Raw genomic sequence first — 16341 nt, 5'->3', positions numbered from 1 at the left:
AGGTGGTGGTGTGTCCTTCCAGCCTGGGCTTCAGATGTGGTTGGGATGTTTATGGGAGCTGAGAGCAGGGAAATAGCCCCTAGGGTGGCAAACCTTCCCTCACATCAGCCTCTGCAAGCTCCAGTGTTGGTCCTTTGAACATGCTGAACACGGAAATCACTCTTTTCAGTCCGTAAAAATTACCCTATGAAGTAAATCCAAAGCAAAAGCTAGAGCAAATTCCTAAAACTCTTGTGGTTTATGAGGGTGACTGGACTAATTAGCTCAAGACCAGCTGTTGATATGGGAACGTAAGAGTTTTCTCCCCATTGGTTTGGCCAGACTGGAAAAAATATTGCAGTGTTTCCATCCTCAGGATGATGGGGTGTTGTAGTGATCCTTGCAAGCTGCTTAAATTCCCTGACAGCAATGCAGCTAGGGAATATCCCATAGCACAGATATAATTATTGAAATTCACAGCCTTGCAGGGGCTGAAGGTCTCCTTGCATTTCTTGATGGGGGTCTGTTGTATGGGACTGGAAAGTGCAAAGTGCGGCTATGGAGACAAGATTTTTAAGCAACGTGCCATAGCTTGATTATTTGCACGAAGGAACATCAGAAAATACTTACACAGACATTTTTTTCATTGCAATAAAACGCTACCGATAGTGGATCGGCAGCATTGGCAAGGGAGGAGCCAGTTTCCATGGCAAGTGAGTACCAACAGACCCATGGTAAATGTTTGGCCTGAGCTGGCTGTTGGTTAGCAACATCCTTGAGAAATGCAACGTGGTTTTATCTACAAATCCTTTAAATAAAGGGCTGTACTTTGCTCCAGATTTCCATGACTGCAGACCAAACGTCACAATCAGTCTGTGATCACTGGTTTGAAGATAAATTCTAGGGGGTTTTCCTTCTCATTCCTTTTTCCTTATTTTTGGCTAAATCCTGGTTTCTCACAGAGCATGTCTCGTTTCTAATCCAGATGCTGCTCGATCTGTTAAAATTACTGGTGAGAGGAGCTGATACGTCAGTGAACACCCACTAAACTACCATAGGTCTTTTAGCAAGCACGTTTCTGAAGTGTGCAGCATGACAGAGCTCCACGAAGCCGTGGCTTTGGGGGACTACGACCTGGTGGATGAGATTTTGAGGACGGGGCGCTGTGACCCAAATCACAAGGATGTTGACTGGCATGACAGGACCCCACTGCACTGGGCTGCTGCAAAAGGTAAGGGCACCCCTGCTCCATTACCTCTGCGAAATGGTGTCTTAAAAGATGATGCTGACTGTAATTACATTTTGCTATGATGGCAACTAATTCTGGCAATAGTCACAGCTTGTATCTGATCATTTTGTTCTTAATGAGCAAAAAAGCAAAAAATACCAATTTGAATGGGAACTTTGCCTCCAAAATAATTCATGGGTTTACCATCAAAGTGATTTTTTAGCTTTTTCCCTGTCACATGAAAATTTACAATTTACATGATATGTACATATAGCATGTCTGCTTGTCCCCACCTTACTTTTCTAAGAGGTGATTTCATACAGCGGAGAGGAGTTATTTCTCATGTACACCTGCACGAATGAGCAGAAGGTCAAACCCACTGTATTTATACCAGGTATTTATCAAACCCAATAGAACAAAATCATTACAGTGTGTTTTACATTGCCCTCCCTTTATCCCACCGGATCAAATGAACAACACAGGGACAGAGTTGTTTGCAGCTCCCATTTGGTCCTTCACCATCAGAAGAGTCTGTTAAAGTCAAATATCCCTTCGCGGCCCAGAAAAGGGATGAATGCAACGATATCTAATGTATATCTGTACACAGTGTAAAATGGCAAACTGGACCTGCACCCGTCCCTGCTAGGGTGTTTGTTACATGTTGGGATGTCACGTCATGGCATCTGTCTTTGCTCAGAAACCAAGTATGTGATTTGCTGGTTTGCACTTGGCACCATGTTTCAGTTTCGCCCTGAGGGATTATTACTCATTTGGGCAGCAGCAAAGGGAACTGAGCTATTTAGGAAAATGATGATGAGAGACTGGCACGGCCTAGGTGCCATTGGGAACGATCTAGCTCAGTCAAGGCAGTGTGCAGTGGGTTACAAAGAACATTTTTTGCTTCTTGAACTAATTCCACAAGTTAGAAGAATATGAAGGTGGATGAAAACAAGTAATTTATCTATCTCCTGTCAAAGAAACCTTTGTTTTAGTAAAGCTGTTCACAGGTCTTCCATTTTTTTTATATTTAAGTTTTATTTTGTATTGAACTAAAAACCAAAATGAAACAATCAAATAGTCAATAGCCAATTCGTCAATGACTAATTGAGATGTGCTGTTCAGAAACTAGTAGAAAGCTTTTTGATTTTGTTGTTGGTTTTGTTGTAAAAATACTTCTGGAAGCAGTCTGGTTTGTTAAAAAAAATCAGCATTTTCTAATGAGTATCATTTATTTGATAAATCAAATGGCCAGGTCGTGGGCAAAATTGATAGTTACATGACTGAGGGAATTATGATCAGTTGTGTGTGACTGTCTTCTGCACCCTGAAGGCATAAAGTCTAATGCAGGTGCATCTTCTTTCCCTGTTTTGCTGCCCAACACAAGGGCAGTCAGATCTGGTCAGGCTCCTCGTGGATCATGGTGCCCGGCATTGCCTACGGAGCGACGTGGGCTGGACTCCGGCTCACTTTGCTGCCGAGTCGGGGAGGCTGGGGGTGCTTCGCACCCTTCATTCCCTGCATGCTGCCATGGACGCGGCCGACCTCTTTGGCGACACTCCCAAGAGACTTGCGGAAATCTACGGTCACCAAGACTGCTCCAGGTTCTTAGAAACGTGAGTAGCGATGGCTGGTCCCACTGCGGCAGCTGATGGGGCTCCAGCCATGAAAATTAAATTGACTGCTATGTAGAGGACCAGAATGAACATGAGTGTGCTACTTATCTTTCCACTTAAAGCCTACTAAAGCCATCAAGCACAAGTCATAGATAAGCAAATCTGGGTCTTTGTCACAGGGAAGCCACTGGGAAGACATTAATTTATTCTGCTGCCTAATCTGGTCTGTCTAGGTACGTTTTCAAAATTGTTACTACTTCATGACATCATTGTTTTTTTAAGGATATTACAGAGTGATTATTAAGCAATGGAAATGAAAGCAAGAATACTGAATACACAGGTTCAATTGTTTAAGAACAGCCCTTCAGCCATTGATGTTAGTGTATGTATATAATTTGGCTGTTCTTATAATAAAGGACAGAGCCACCCTTTCTTTTACAAAGTTATCGAACGTGATACCACTTGATCTTTTAATAGGACGGCCACATATTACTTCCAAGTTTTGGAAAACTCCTTATGGTCTTAACTGTTAACGGTTATCACTGTGGCGCCACATGCAACGAGTAGTGTTTTTAAATGGTTCCCAATTACCGTTCCTCTTTTTCAGCCACTGATTTGGCTCATGGATATTTTCATCCTTGCAAAGCTGTTTCCCTGGATCAGGATGCTGTCCTCCAGAGGTCTGAGCTGTGTCCCATACCTGCATCTCTCTAAAGCAGCGGGACAGAGGCTAACCAGCTTGTTCAGTGCAAATTGTAGTCCCACACGCTACCTGGTATTTAAATACATCGCCTGTGAAACATGCACGTGCTGGACCGTGAGATGCTGAGAGCAGCCAAAGGCTTTCCCTCCCCTGGGTTTTTCTGTGAATTTTTAGTCCCACCATAGTCCTTAACTGGCATCTTTTTTACCACTGCCACATTCTCAAGACTGCTTTGGCACCATACAACTAATGGATTTTTTTATAGATGCATATCCAACTCAAAGTCCCCAGCTTGCCAGTTCAGCACAAGAGCTGCCAAATGCACAATCAGGCGTGGTGGCTGGGCAAACGGCTGAGGTGGCCAGTGCCTCCCAAATTCCACCTTTCCTTAATCCACGTAAACCTTTCTGTAAGTACTGTTGTCCTTTTGCTGTACTTCTACAGCTTGTTGGTTTCTACTGAGAAGACACCCAAACTGTCTGAAATGCCCCTGTACAGAACCCAAAATTTTTTCTAGGGGTGCCACTCGTTCCTGTTTCTAAGCTCTGGCTATTATGGAAGCTGATGGGACCTTTGTGTCTGTCTTACCCACCCCGCATCCAGAGCACCTTACAGCTAAAGCCTCCCTGTTTATGGATCTGACATGCTGCAAACCCTCACTACTCACCACCCTCCTTCCACATAGAAGAATCAGCTCTTATTGCCCTTAGACCTTCAGTTTAAATAAACTTAAACAGCAGGCAGCTGTTTAAAAAGTTTATTAATAAACAGTTTATTAAAACAGTTTATTAAAACAGTGTATTAATAAACAAAGTTTTATTTTTCACTACCTAGACCCTAGCTGGGATAAGCTCAGGTTTGCCAGTTCTTTGAGAATGGTGCACTTTCTTCCAGAGGAGAATTTTCCCTTTATCCTGTTCTCAGTTCTTGGTTTGCTTAGTTTCTATATCAGAACAGGTAAATATTGCTTATCCTAGAGAGTGAAAAGTCTGCACGCTTGTTGCCCTCGATTAATCATTTATAGCAATTGCTTACCTATCCACTGCTATCGCTTTTGCACTAATCTCACCATTAAATCCTGCTTAGCGAGTCCTGCCAAGTCTGTAGCATTTGCCGTGCACTTGGCTGTGCACCAGAGCCGCGGTGGTGAGGTGACAGCAAGGGTTGAGGAGTTGCCTGGATGCCGACGGGCGATGCCTGCGGCAGGCAGAAGCGCCTGTGCTGGTGGAGGTGGCTGGGAGAATGATTGGCAGGATGATTGACACCCCAGTCTGAGCCACCTAGGCAACAGCCTAGGGCAAGTCATGTAGCTGATGGAGGGTTTTCTGACGTGAATGACTAATTTGAGGGGGAAAACTTGTCTTTCAGGGCCGCATAATGACATGACTTGCCCTGCGTCTGGGTGGCTCAGCCAGGAGCGTGGCTGGGAGAACTTAATCACTGGGAAGATGCATATGCCATGCCTAGGACATTTTGTAAAGACACACAAAGCCTGTATGACCACCTCACAGCCATAATGCAGCCTGTGGGCAGCCAAGAGTTTATCCCTGGGGCTCAGGAACCCCTTTTTTCAGCCCAACCACTATAATTTAGAACCACAGTGGATGCCTTCACCCTCATGCAACAGTTTCACCTCCTCACATCAGCAAACTTGGAGGTAACTGGGCAGAATTACTGGCATTTGTAATATAATCAAGGTTACCTTCTACTCCTTCAGGTGTGCAGAAGGTCCCAGAGGCGGTGTCCACGGTCAGGCAGTGCTCTGCGGCTCCGGCGGGAGCTGGGCAGTACTGCTGCGCACTGCAGGCAGAAAATGCAGCCTGTGTGTCTGCATGCTAGTGCTGCACACACAGAGTAGGTCAGCCCTCTGCTCACGGTGTCTGTGGTATTGGTATGTAAATATGAGGGGTATTTTGTTACAGAGCATCACTATCAGTTGTGGATATTTGCCTGTCATGCAAAAAGAGGGAAAAGGCAATTTTTAAAACTGCCGAAGGGAGGGCTGACATGCATATCTAAACAGGGCTATGAGCATCCAAATTCTTCCTAAATTCCTACCTAAATTCTCCTAAATTCCAACCCAGCCCCCACTAGCACCACCGTGGTCTGAGCCCATGTGCTGCTGGCTCCATGAACATACGCCTGCCTACCTGGGCTGGGCGACTACTCTGTGCTGGGGACTGTTTGCATCAACATGGAAATATTACATGTATTGACATGTAAATATTATTAACATGTAAATATAGGAATATTCTGCTACAGAGCATCTGTACCACTCACCAGGATTTGCATGGACATGCAAAGAATAGGAAACAACCTTCAAAACACACCTGCTTCTGAGCAACAGGCATATAATTTGCATCAGATTTTGTTTTCCATGAGAAGAGCTTTACTCTGGGTGCTGTGAGAGCTGCCGGGAATTGCACTGAGGTGACACAGAGACCCATGGCTTGTGCCTGCTGCCAGCTGCTCTGCAAAGTGCTGACCACTGAAACTGCGCCAAAGGCTCCTGCTTTCTAAGCCCAGGGTGTATATATACGCATATGTATATATATATTATATGCACCCCACATACATATGTTTGTGTGTCTGTGTATATATATATACACACACAGGAAGCCCATGCTATGCAGTGCATCTCTGTGTGGAGCTGCTGGCTTTGCTCCATGCTGTCAGCCAGGAGAGCATTGCACTGATGTGACAATGCTGCCATATTACAGAAAAAAAAAGAATTTTTTTCCCAAGTATTTGGTGGTATTTTTGATAGAGCTCCGTAAATACTGAGTACCTACAAAATCAGACCTCTGCAACAGGAGAAAAGATGCCAAGAGCAAACTCACTTCTGATTCGGATGGATGATGGTTCACTGTCTGACAAGTGTTTTAAGTAGTTTCACACACTTGAAATCACGGAGACAACTTTAAAAACAGAGCTAACCCCCCCAGCAACCAAAGGAGAGTTGTGAATGATTTGCATATGGAAATATTGTGTTGGGGGAAATAGTATCTTCTACGTAATGTTTTCCCATGCAAAACCTGAACCTCCACAACACAGCCTTATTTCTGTGACACTGCTTAACTCAAGGTATTACTTAAAAAACTGAAATGGGGATGAATTGTCAAGTTTAGTCCTGGATTTGAATGCAAAGTTTAGCAAAATTTCAGGGCTGAATTGTATTAAGATTAGATAATTTCTGATGCTAAAAGGTCATCTATGAAGAATAACTATGTACAAATCCTCCCAAATTCCAGCCTTCTTCAGATCTGATATTTTGGCATTGAGAATTCTAGTACTTACAAATGAGCAGTACAAAAATAAAAGAAAACTCAAATGTTGTGGTGCAGCGAGTTAATGTACCCTGTACAATTGCATTAAATAGGCTTAAGTCTGTTTAATAGCACACAAATTCGCAAGATCAATCTTTGAGAGCTTTGCATGGTTAAAATTATGCTTCCAACGGTAAAAGTCCGGTCTCATTGTAGATCCTTACCAAAGGTTTCCCACTTCAGCCCAGCTCTCAGTGAGTACCTGGTAGCTTGGGGTGATGAATGCTGCTGGATTTGGACCCTCAGTATTTTCTCATATATTGCTGGCAACAGTGTTTTGACCATGCCAATATAATGAACTCCTGTTCCTGTAGATGGGCTGCTCGTGAACGGTGGTGTGACTGTGCTGTGCTGCAGTACCTGAAGATGCACTCTTGCTTTCTTCCCCAGAGCAGAAGCAGAGAGCAGAAACTATCGCAGGGCAGCTGCAACGAAAGGAATCCCCTTAGACCAGAGAGATGAAGACTGGGAGCTCAAGAAAGAAGAGCTTGAGAGAAACCCAATGTTTTCTCAGGAGAGCTACACATCCTCTGCTCAAAAGAAAAATCGCAAAAAAAGGGGGAAGCAGTAGTGTGCCCTGCCTGTTTGGTGCCACTGAGAACCTGCAATGCAGAGCAAAGACACTGGCAGACCTCAGGTGCATCTGCAGGGTGAACTATGGATGACCAGGAGAAGCAGATGGGCACAAGAATGCATTTTGTGATGTACTGTAAATATTGCCATTGATAGGGAACAGATAGAAGTGCTTCTGTCTGTGTGTCTATACATACCAGATCTCAAATATCAGAAAACTGCAGACAGAAGATGTTTAAATATACTAATACTCTAAGTCATGGAAAAGCTTAAATTTGCAAAAATGACAGCAATTACTTATATTGCCTGAGAGGGAAATGTTTTTGCTCCTAATTGATTCATGAAAGCATCTGGTTCTGCTCTCCCTAGTGATGTCGGTGGCCTTTGCTTATTTGCTTCTGGTCCTGAGTCAACCAGGAGGCTCTACAGGGGCTTGTAGCCTCTGGTGGTGCCTCTCTTTTCTTTGTGACTGAGGTGTAGTTGCTTCTTCTGGCTGAAGGGGAGACTCTGATGTTGACCTGTTGCTGGACACGTTGAGTCTAACAGCTTGTATCTATCATTCCTGGCCCAGCAAAAGTGAAAACGTGCTCCCTCGTTGCTGCTTCCAGTCATCTGTGACTGCCGAGACAGTTAGAGCACTGCTTTATTTTTAGCAGCGCCCCCAGCATTTTTATGCCTATGCTGATATGAATGCTGTGGAACTGATCCTGAGCTATCCCTCTGCTCATCAGCACTTCCCCTGGCAAAACCATTTTTAACCGTTTTACTTCTCAATCACAAGAAGTGTTTTGAATTTGACCCAAGGCAGTTTTCCAGACCATGCAAGCACTGGGCAGCCATTTTAATGACTTCTGACATATTTTATGTGTCTGCCTCCCTTCCCCTGTCCTTCCCAAACTTGGTCCTTCTGGTGTGCCTTAGTTACAGATGTCCACTCTCCACACAACACTCAGGCATTACAATTGTAACCAACATCTCTGTGATCAATCTCCTTCTTCTAAATTTCCAGGGACTAATTAATCCATCTACATAGAGGTATTTAATGCCACCTGAGGTGCTCTCGAATACCCAGGCTGACCCTGTAGGTCTCCAGAAGATCCTGTCCTGTAGCTGCCAACCCTGTGCTGATGTCTCAGATACCCTAGGGACTTTTCAGATGACTCAGATTGGCTCTGTTTGGGAACATGAGTCAAGTCCCAGCTTTGTTTTTTGTCATTTGCACTTTCCAAGGCATATGAAACATCAACTCCAATCACAGTTGGCCTGGCTGTTGAATTAGTGACAGCGCAAGTGGAGACATATCGTGGGACAAAGTGCCTATTGCCATGCTGATAATCTAAACAGGCCTGTTTCTAGCCCTGAGGCCAGTTGCTGGAGCATTCTGTAGTTGAGGAACATTTTCCCCAGAGCTGGGCACACCATTACATCTCTCTCCAGAGAGCAACTTTAGCACATGGGCTGTGCACTGTGGCCATGGTGTTTTATAACCTGTCTCCTCCCATTCCAGCTGGACAGGGCTGGTGCATGGCAAGGGGATGGTGCTGTGTTAGGGATCATGTTCATGGGGGTTTCATGGAGATAGAATCATGGAATCATAGAGTAATTAAGGTTGGAAAAGACCTCTAGGATCATCAAGTCTAACCGTCAACCCCAACACCATTTCTGCTAAACCATGCCCTGAAGTGCCACATCTACACGTTTTTTGAACACCTCCAGGGATGGTGACTCCACCGCCTCTCTGGGCAGCCTGTTCCAGTGCCTGACCACTCTGTCAGTGAAGACATTTTTCCTAATATCCAATCTAAACCTCCCCTGATGCAGCTTGAGCCCATTTCCTCTCGTTCTATCCCTAATGACTTGGGATAAGGGAGAAGGGACCAACACCCACCTCATACAACCTCCTTTCAGGTAGTTGCAGAGAGCGATAAGGTCTCCCCTCAGCCTCCTCTTCTCCAGACTAAACAACCGCAGTTCCCTCAGCCACCCCTCACAAGACTTGCTCTCCAGACCCTTCACCAGCTTCGTTGCCCTTCTTCAAGTAACTTCAGGAAGAAAGTATAGTTTGCTGGGGCTGCATTCTTTTGTGTGAGAACATCTGCAAGATGTTGGGTTTGCCTGTTGAGTCTTGCGGTATGTGAGCTTCTGAGGGGTGACGTTGCATGGGATGTAGAGAGTAGAAGGATTTTCCATGGTCTTTTTGTGAAAGTGGTTTGGACTGTAATATTAAAGGATCAACTGCATTCAGCAACAGCAGGGAAAGAAGGGAGGTGTGTGGTGCCTGTCCTTTAAAGGCCTTTTAGTTGGGGAGATGTGTCTAGATGAGATGTTTAAGGTCTGCCTCCCTCAGGAAATGTGGGTGGTGCAGGGTGTCTCCAGCTGTGGAAGTGGAACGCAGTGGAGTTTGGCATCTGATCTAAATTGCAGCTAAAGCCAAAGAGCTAAAGGCTCTGAGGGTCTAATTTTGATCAGATAACCCAAAACTTTTCTTTTCAGGGGAACAACATGAATGTAATTTTCTGCTTTACTACTGCAGGAAAAGCCAGAAAAGAGTGAAAGCTAATGGCTTGAAAACACTTTCTTGTACTTTCTTATTAACCTCTTCCTCTTTCATTTTTTGTGGGGATGGAGAGAAAGAGGGAAGGGAGTGCTCTTCTGCCCACAGAAAAGGCAACCCTTAAAATAAAAAGGTTACAAACTATGCTTTTTCTCCTTCACTTCAACTTTTCAAATTAGCATTCCAGGGCCACTCATGTTCTCTGAGCAGAAACTCTTCCTGTGTTGATTTCTAATAAAGAGTACATAGAAATTAGTGAGTCCTTTGCTCTGTTTTCTTACAAGATGACCACATCTCCTTTATCAGGGTAACGAAAGGTCTGAGGAGCCTTCTGCTAGTAGAAATACATTAAAGTTGTTCTCGAAAACATGGCAGAGAGAAGGCTTGGGGGCCTCTTGTAGAGTGAATCCATGTCCAGCAGACCTGATGTTACACCTGAGATGGCTCCCTGGAGATCATTTTGGGTATGTCTGAACTCTGCAGAGCTTCAGGAGGCCTCTGAGGTTTGGGTTCCACACTGGCAAAAGTACTCCTTCTGCGTGAGTGTTTTAAAACAAAAGCAGAAACAAAACCTGCCAAGATGCACGAAAAATGCACGCTTGGCACTTGGCATGAGGTAAGACATCCCTCTGGGCTTGAGCCGGTGAAAGAAGCGAACAATTCAGTTTCTGTTCTGTTCATGTTGGAACTGTGTCCTGTTTAGGTAATCTGCTGTGGTGGGTTGACCTCAGCCAGCTGTCAGACACCCACGCAGCTGCTCCTTCACTCTCACTTCTCAACAGGACAGGGGTGGAAAATAAGATGGAAAAGCTCATGGGTTGAGACAAAGACAGGAAAAGCACTCATCCGTTATCGTCATGGTCAAAACAGACTCCAGTTGGGGAAATCGATTTAATTTATTGCCAATTGGAAATCGTGTAGGATGATGAGGAACGAAGACAAAATTAAAACACCTTACCTCCACCGCTCCTTCTTCCCAGGCTCAGCTTCACTCCATTCCCAGCCTCTCTACCGCCTCCTGAGTCGCACATGGGGACAAGGAATGGGGGTTGCAGTGAGTTCATAACTGTGCTAGTTTTGGCTGGGATAGAGATAATTTTCTTCATAGTAGCTAGTATGGGGCTGTGTTTTGGATTTGTGCTGGAAACAGTGCTGATAATACAGAGATGTTTTAATTACTGCTGAGCAGTGATTGCACAGAGTCAAGGCCTTTTCTGCCCCTCACCCCACCCCACCAGCGAGCGGCTGGGGGTGCACAAGGAGCTGGGAGGGGACACAGCTGGGACAGCTGACCCCAACTGACCCAAGGGATATTCCATAGCATATGACGTCATGCTCATCATACAAAGCTGGAGGAAGAAGAAGGAAGGTGGGGGACATTCAGAGGGATGGCATTTGTCTTCCTAAGTCACTGTTACATGTGATGGAGCCCTGCTCTCCTGGAGGTGGCTGAACACCTGCCTGCCCATGGGGAGGGGTGAATTATTTCCTTGTTCTGCTTTGCTTGCACGCGCAGCTTTTGCTTTACCTGTTAAACTCTCTTTATCTAAAACCATGAGTTTTCTCACTTCTGCTCTTCTGATTCTCTCCCCCATCTCACCGCAGGGAAGTGAGCGAGTGGCTGCGTGGTGCTTAGTTGCTGGCTGGGGTTAAACCATAACAATACATGTTGTCTCTTCCACTCCATCCTCCTTATGCTCCTCCCCTCCTCCAGCGTGGGTCCCTCCCATGGACTGCAGTCCTTCAGGGGACATCTATGTGTTTGGGGATGGGGTTCTTCATGGGCTGGAGGTGGATACCTGCTCTGGCACCTGGAACACCTCCTCCCCTTCCTTCTCTGACCCTGTTTGCTGCAGGATGTTCCTCACAATTTTCCTTACTCCTCACTGCCAGCAGTGTTTTTTTCCTTTCTTAAACATCTTTTCCCAGAGGTGCCACCAGCATCACTGATGGGCTGAGCTGTGTCCTGCAGTGGGCCCACTGGAGCTGTCTGGAACTGGCTTTCCCAGGCACAGGGCAGCCTTGACCTTGCCTCACAGAGATCCCCCCGGACCCCCCAGATGCCAGCACCTGCTACGAACACCCTGTACATCTGCCCATGGGTTGGTGCGAGATGAAAGCATGACTTTATTCTACACTGTATTTTGCACTAAAACTACCTTCCTCGGAGGTTTACAGAGCCAGAGTCCATTGGTAAAAGCAGAGCTCATAAAAAAAGTAAAAGCAGTCCAGGAGAGCAGTTGCACAGAGCTGGGGAAATCATGCTTTTTCATGAAGCGGGGCAGAGAGAGGGCACATAAGGCTGGCGTGGGAAGTGGGGTCTCCACCCCACTTGTCCACCCCGAGGCCATTTCTGCGCTGCTGTTTATAGGTCGGTAATGACCTCTGGAGAATGATAGTGATTAACATATTCACACATAAGTTATAAACCAATGCAAGATAGTGATACAACTCATAATATTACAAAGTACACAGCCACAGCAGAAATAAATGTAAAACAAAATAGATCTAAACATGTTGTTTAGTTAAGTAGTTTCAATCAGACAATACCAAAACATTTTTAGGTTTGCAGTATTATTAGTCCCCTTTTGCAGCTAGCCCATATACAAGGTCTAAATTGCTTTGTTACTGACAATAATTTAACTCAAAAATTACCTAAATCAATTTATAATAATAATTTAACTCATAATAATTTACTTCAAAGAATTTTAGTTGTTTTCTTAACTTAGATGGTGAAGATAGAACGTCTGAATCTTCTACACTGGCTGGAGTTACATTAGAGATTAAATTACTTGGGTTTTATAATAAAAATATCAACACTTTTAATGGGCTCCGGCTTCTATTACAGTTCCTACCTCATGCAAACCTTGCACTTCACACAGGACAGAGTCCTTAGCAGTGTCTTTTTCAGTTTGGGATTGCTGAAAATCAGAATAAGGGAATGAACAGCCGGAAAAACATACTGAAATACTAAAATGAGAAGCATCACAGGATTTTCCTTCTTCGTGGAATAAATCAGTGTCAAGACCAAACACGTAAAGTTAATGCTGTAAATGAGGAAGAAGGACAGAATAGATTTCATGGCTTTGATGTGGGCATCCATGCTGAGGTTATTCACTGAATTTGTCTGCATCTTGCGTTTGTGTCTCCAGAGAGAAAGGAGGAGAGGCAGGGCAGAAAACATTACTGCTGTGAATGCCGTGGCAAATCCAAAGCCACTGATAAAAAGAATAGGGAAAAAATGTTTATTCACTCTGACATTCAGTTTCCAGAAATTTCCTAGGGTGGTGGAATTGAGGTTGTTACAGTGCACTTCATCACTGATCTTGTAGACAAGGATGCAGATGGCCAGGGATAAAAGCACTGAACCCAACAACAGCCATGGCACGATCCTGTCAACTTTTACTTTCAGGTAGATGAAGAAGATGTGCTTGAAATTTCCAATTTTTATACAATAAAACACACAAAGACAGGCAGAAACCCACAAGTTGGAAGAATTTAAAAAGCTTTGAATGGCTGCAAATAGTTGGGGTATGGGTTGAACGTAAAAGCACCAGGGATAAATTGTTGAAAGGAAGAAATATACCCATGTGATGCACAAATACCAAAACCTGGAGCATCCCAGCAACAGCAAGATCTTCTCATTGGAGTTAAAGCTTTTCCTTTTGACCCAAGTGATACAAAGCACAGAAACAATGAAAGTGTTTATCCACATGCCAGCAAATGCCTGAATTGTGATGATGACCATAGCCATGACATCGTATGAAGTGGCATTAAATTTGTCTCGAGAGTAACAAGCTTCCATCCTCCAAGGTGGGTAGTGATGTGCTGAAAAGTAGGTTGTTGTACCAATGCTTAATGCAGGTTAGCAGCTGCTGTTTCCTGAGTGTCTTGTATGGAAGCAGGAGCTTTATAGAGGTGCTGATGGTGGGGATTGGTGCTGCTCCTATTCAGAGCAGGGCAGGTGCAGGAATGTAAATGTGCTGGGTATTCCCTTACCTGGTATCAGTGTCAGTCTTCAATATTTGAATTTCGGTTCAGAAGAGCTGTGCTGGGTGACACAAACAATGTAGATGTTTTTCTGCAGTGGACAATGTTGTGATTTAGTGACTGTCCCATGTTTGATCACTGTCAGGATTCACGATCTGGGTTTTTCTGCCCCTGTCACCTATGATGCTCACGCAGAGGGGTGTGCTCAGGAAAGCACAGTCAGGGAAGTCACTGTGCTCTTTCGTCCAGGAGCCCAGGGGCTGCAAAACTCAACCAAGGTGCCGGAAACTGGAGTTCTTTTTGATCCTCCATGGCACCAAAATCCATGTTAGATTTCCCAATGGTAATGCCTTAATTGTAAGTGAAGAACCACATGGTCGGGGAGGGCATTGAAGGGAAAGCAGGACTTTCTTTTAAAGGTTTAAGTTGAAGCATAGAAAAGAAAAGGGCAAAAATAAGTACAAGTCCCTCTACCAGGGTTCAAAACTCTAGGTAGCAATGTGAAGAGATTTAGGGATGGAACCATGCTGGGTTCCTGCCACACTGAAATACCTTCAGGCTTCCAAATGACTTTAAGTCCTGAAAACTGTGGGTTTTTTTTAACAGACAAGGTGTGTTAAGCTCTGTAGGGCATGGGCTGCCTATAGAATTCAGGTTTGTACAGGACCTTGCACACTGGCCTTTGCACATCGGGACCACAGTTACCAACTAGATCTTGGCTGATGCTGTGGTGTGTAATCAGGAAAAATTTAAATCACAGTGAATAGCTCTATAGCTACAAGAAATAAACCACCAGCGTTTTCTGTCTTCAGAATGATGCACTTGTTTTCTGGGGTGTATAAATGCAAGCACTGCTCTTTGAATGTTATTATCACATGCTTCTATTTGCATTTTTTTGCTGAGGACTAAACAGCACCTTGCTCTCTATCTCATTTGTCCTTGCCTTCACGTCTAAAGAGGGTGGAAGTTTTACGGACTGAGTGGCAAGGAGGCAAATCCGTTCCTTTTCTTTTTGGTCTATGCCCTGGAGTCCGTGAGTCAGGGCTGACCACTAGTAGATTTTCTTCCCCTGCAAGTTGCGTTTCAGGAGGCTGATTTGGCAGTTTCTCTTCCTGCAGCCCCCATTCTGCTGGTCCTGTGACAAGTGGGCTGGGAGCTGGTGGATGCCTTTCGGTGAATGCAGTTTGTTTCCTCTCTTGTGGCCCCGGTTTTATGGGATTGTTTGTGATTGTGCCTCTGGGGGAAAGGTGCTGATGAGGCATGTGGATTAACTCCTTCTTTGCACTTGCTGGTACCTCACTCCCATCTCCAATCCCACTGGACTGATGGGATTGGCCAGGCAGATGCCCCATGCAAGTAGCGGTACTGACGGTGCAACCTGTAGAGACCCCACGGTCTCAAGATGGCCAGTCCTTCCCCCCCGCCCTCCCCCAATCTGGTGCAACTGCCCCCTCTCTGTCCCATAACAACCCTCCTATTTCTTGCAGCACCCAACACCTGGGGTCTCACAGCCTGTGAGGAAAGACTGCTGCAGGCTGAAAAGCACGGCCAGGGATCTCCCTGCTGAATATCTCCTGTTCCCACCTCCACAGCCAGATCGGGACTGTCCTTCCCCTGAAGGATGGGGGTGCAGCACGATGCTAGGCAAGTGAGCAAAGGGGAAGCAAAGGTAGCAGCAGCGGTGTGAAGGTGGGAGGAGGAGGTGCAGGAAGTGTGTGGGAGCAAAAGAGATGCAGAAGCGTGCAAAACACCTTCATGTGGTTGCCAGAAGAAGAAAACCTCTGAACCATCGGAAGCAAAGCTCAGCCCTGCTCTTCCCTTCTCACCAAGGGGCCTTTCTCCTGCCCTGCTTCACCCTGACCCACATGACTTGTGTCTGCAGGGAAAGCTCTGGGTGGGATTCCAATGCAAAACACTGGGAGCACATGACTTTGTAGGCACATGAGCGGGACCAAGCCAGGACCTCTTGCTGTACTCCTACTCTGAGAGACAAAGTCTTCAAGATCTCCTGAGGAAACCCAAGCCAAGACATTTTGCTTGGAAGTTGATGGCTGGCATTCTGTTGATTACAAAATAATGCTATTTTTATATTAAAAATTATGCTTTACTCATAGAATCAGATGAAAACAAAAGTTTGTTTGCATCTGCCAAGGTGTTTCCAAATACACAAAACCACCATGCAACCCTTCTCTTAAAGTGATTTATTCAGGTTGAAGGCTATAAGCCGCTTCTTTTGAAAAGGATGTTATTTTCATACTCAGCAGCTTTGTTGATCTCATGTCAGGATGGGGCCATGAAAGCAGAAAAAAAAGTGAGATTATCTCTGAAGAAGTCACAGAAATATTAAATAGCTCAATAGCTCCTGATTGCTACAA

At 45.0% G+C, this 16341-nt stretch overlaps 2 protein-coding genes across 2 annotated transcripts; one reads left to right on the top strand and one right to left on the bottom strand.

The window, feature by feature from the left end:
* Positions 1–833: 833 nt before the first annotated feature.
* ANKRD66 (ankyrin repeat domain 66) lies at positions 834–10222 on the top strand. Its single transcript, XM_009505486.2, has 3 exons — positions 834–1210; positions 2592–2820; positions 7240–10222. Exons 1-3 carry the CDS (start codon positions 1072–1074, stop codon positions 7418–7420), a joined length of 549 nt encoding a protein of 182 aa, XP_009503781.1. The 5' UTR covers positions 834–1071; the 3' UTR covers positions 7421–10222.
* A 2605-nt stretch (positions 10223–12827) lies between these two features.
* On the bottom strand, positions 12828–13781 carry LOC104045509 (taste receptor type 2 member 9). Its single transcript, XM_009505485.2, has one exon. The coding sequence runs from the start codon at positions 13779–13781 to the stop codon at positions 12828–12830; it is 954 nt and encodes a 317-aa protein (XP_009503780.2).
* Positions 13782–16341: the final 2560 nt, after the last annotated feature.

The sequence above is a fragment of the Phalacrocorax carbo genome, chromosome 3 (assembly GCF_963921805.1).
Source record: "Phalacrocorax carbo chromosome 3, bPhaCar2.1, whole genome shotgun sequence".
Lineage (NCBI taxonomy): Eukaryota > Metazoa > Chordata > Aves > Suliformes > Phalacrocoracidae > Phalacrocorax > Phalacrocorax carbo.
This window is presented reverse-complemented; position numbering and strand designations above follow the sequence as displayed.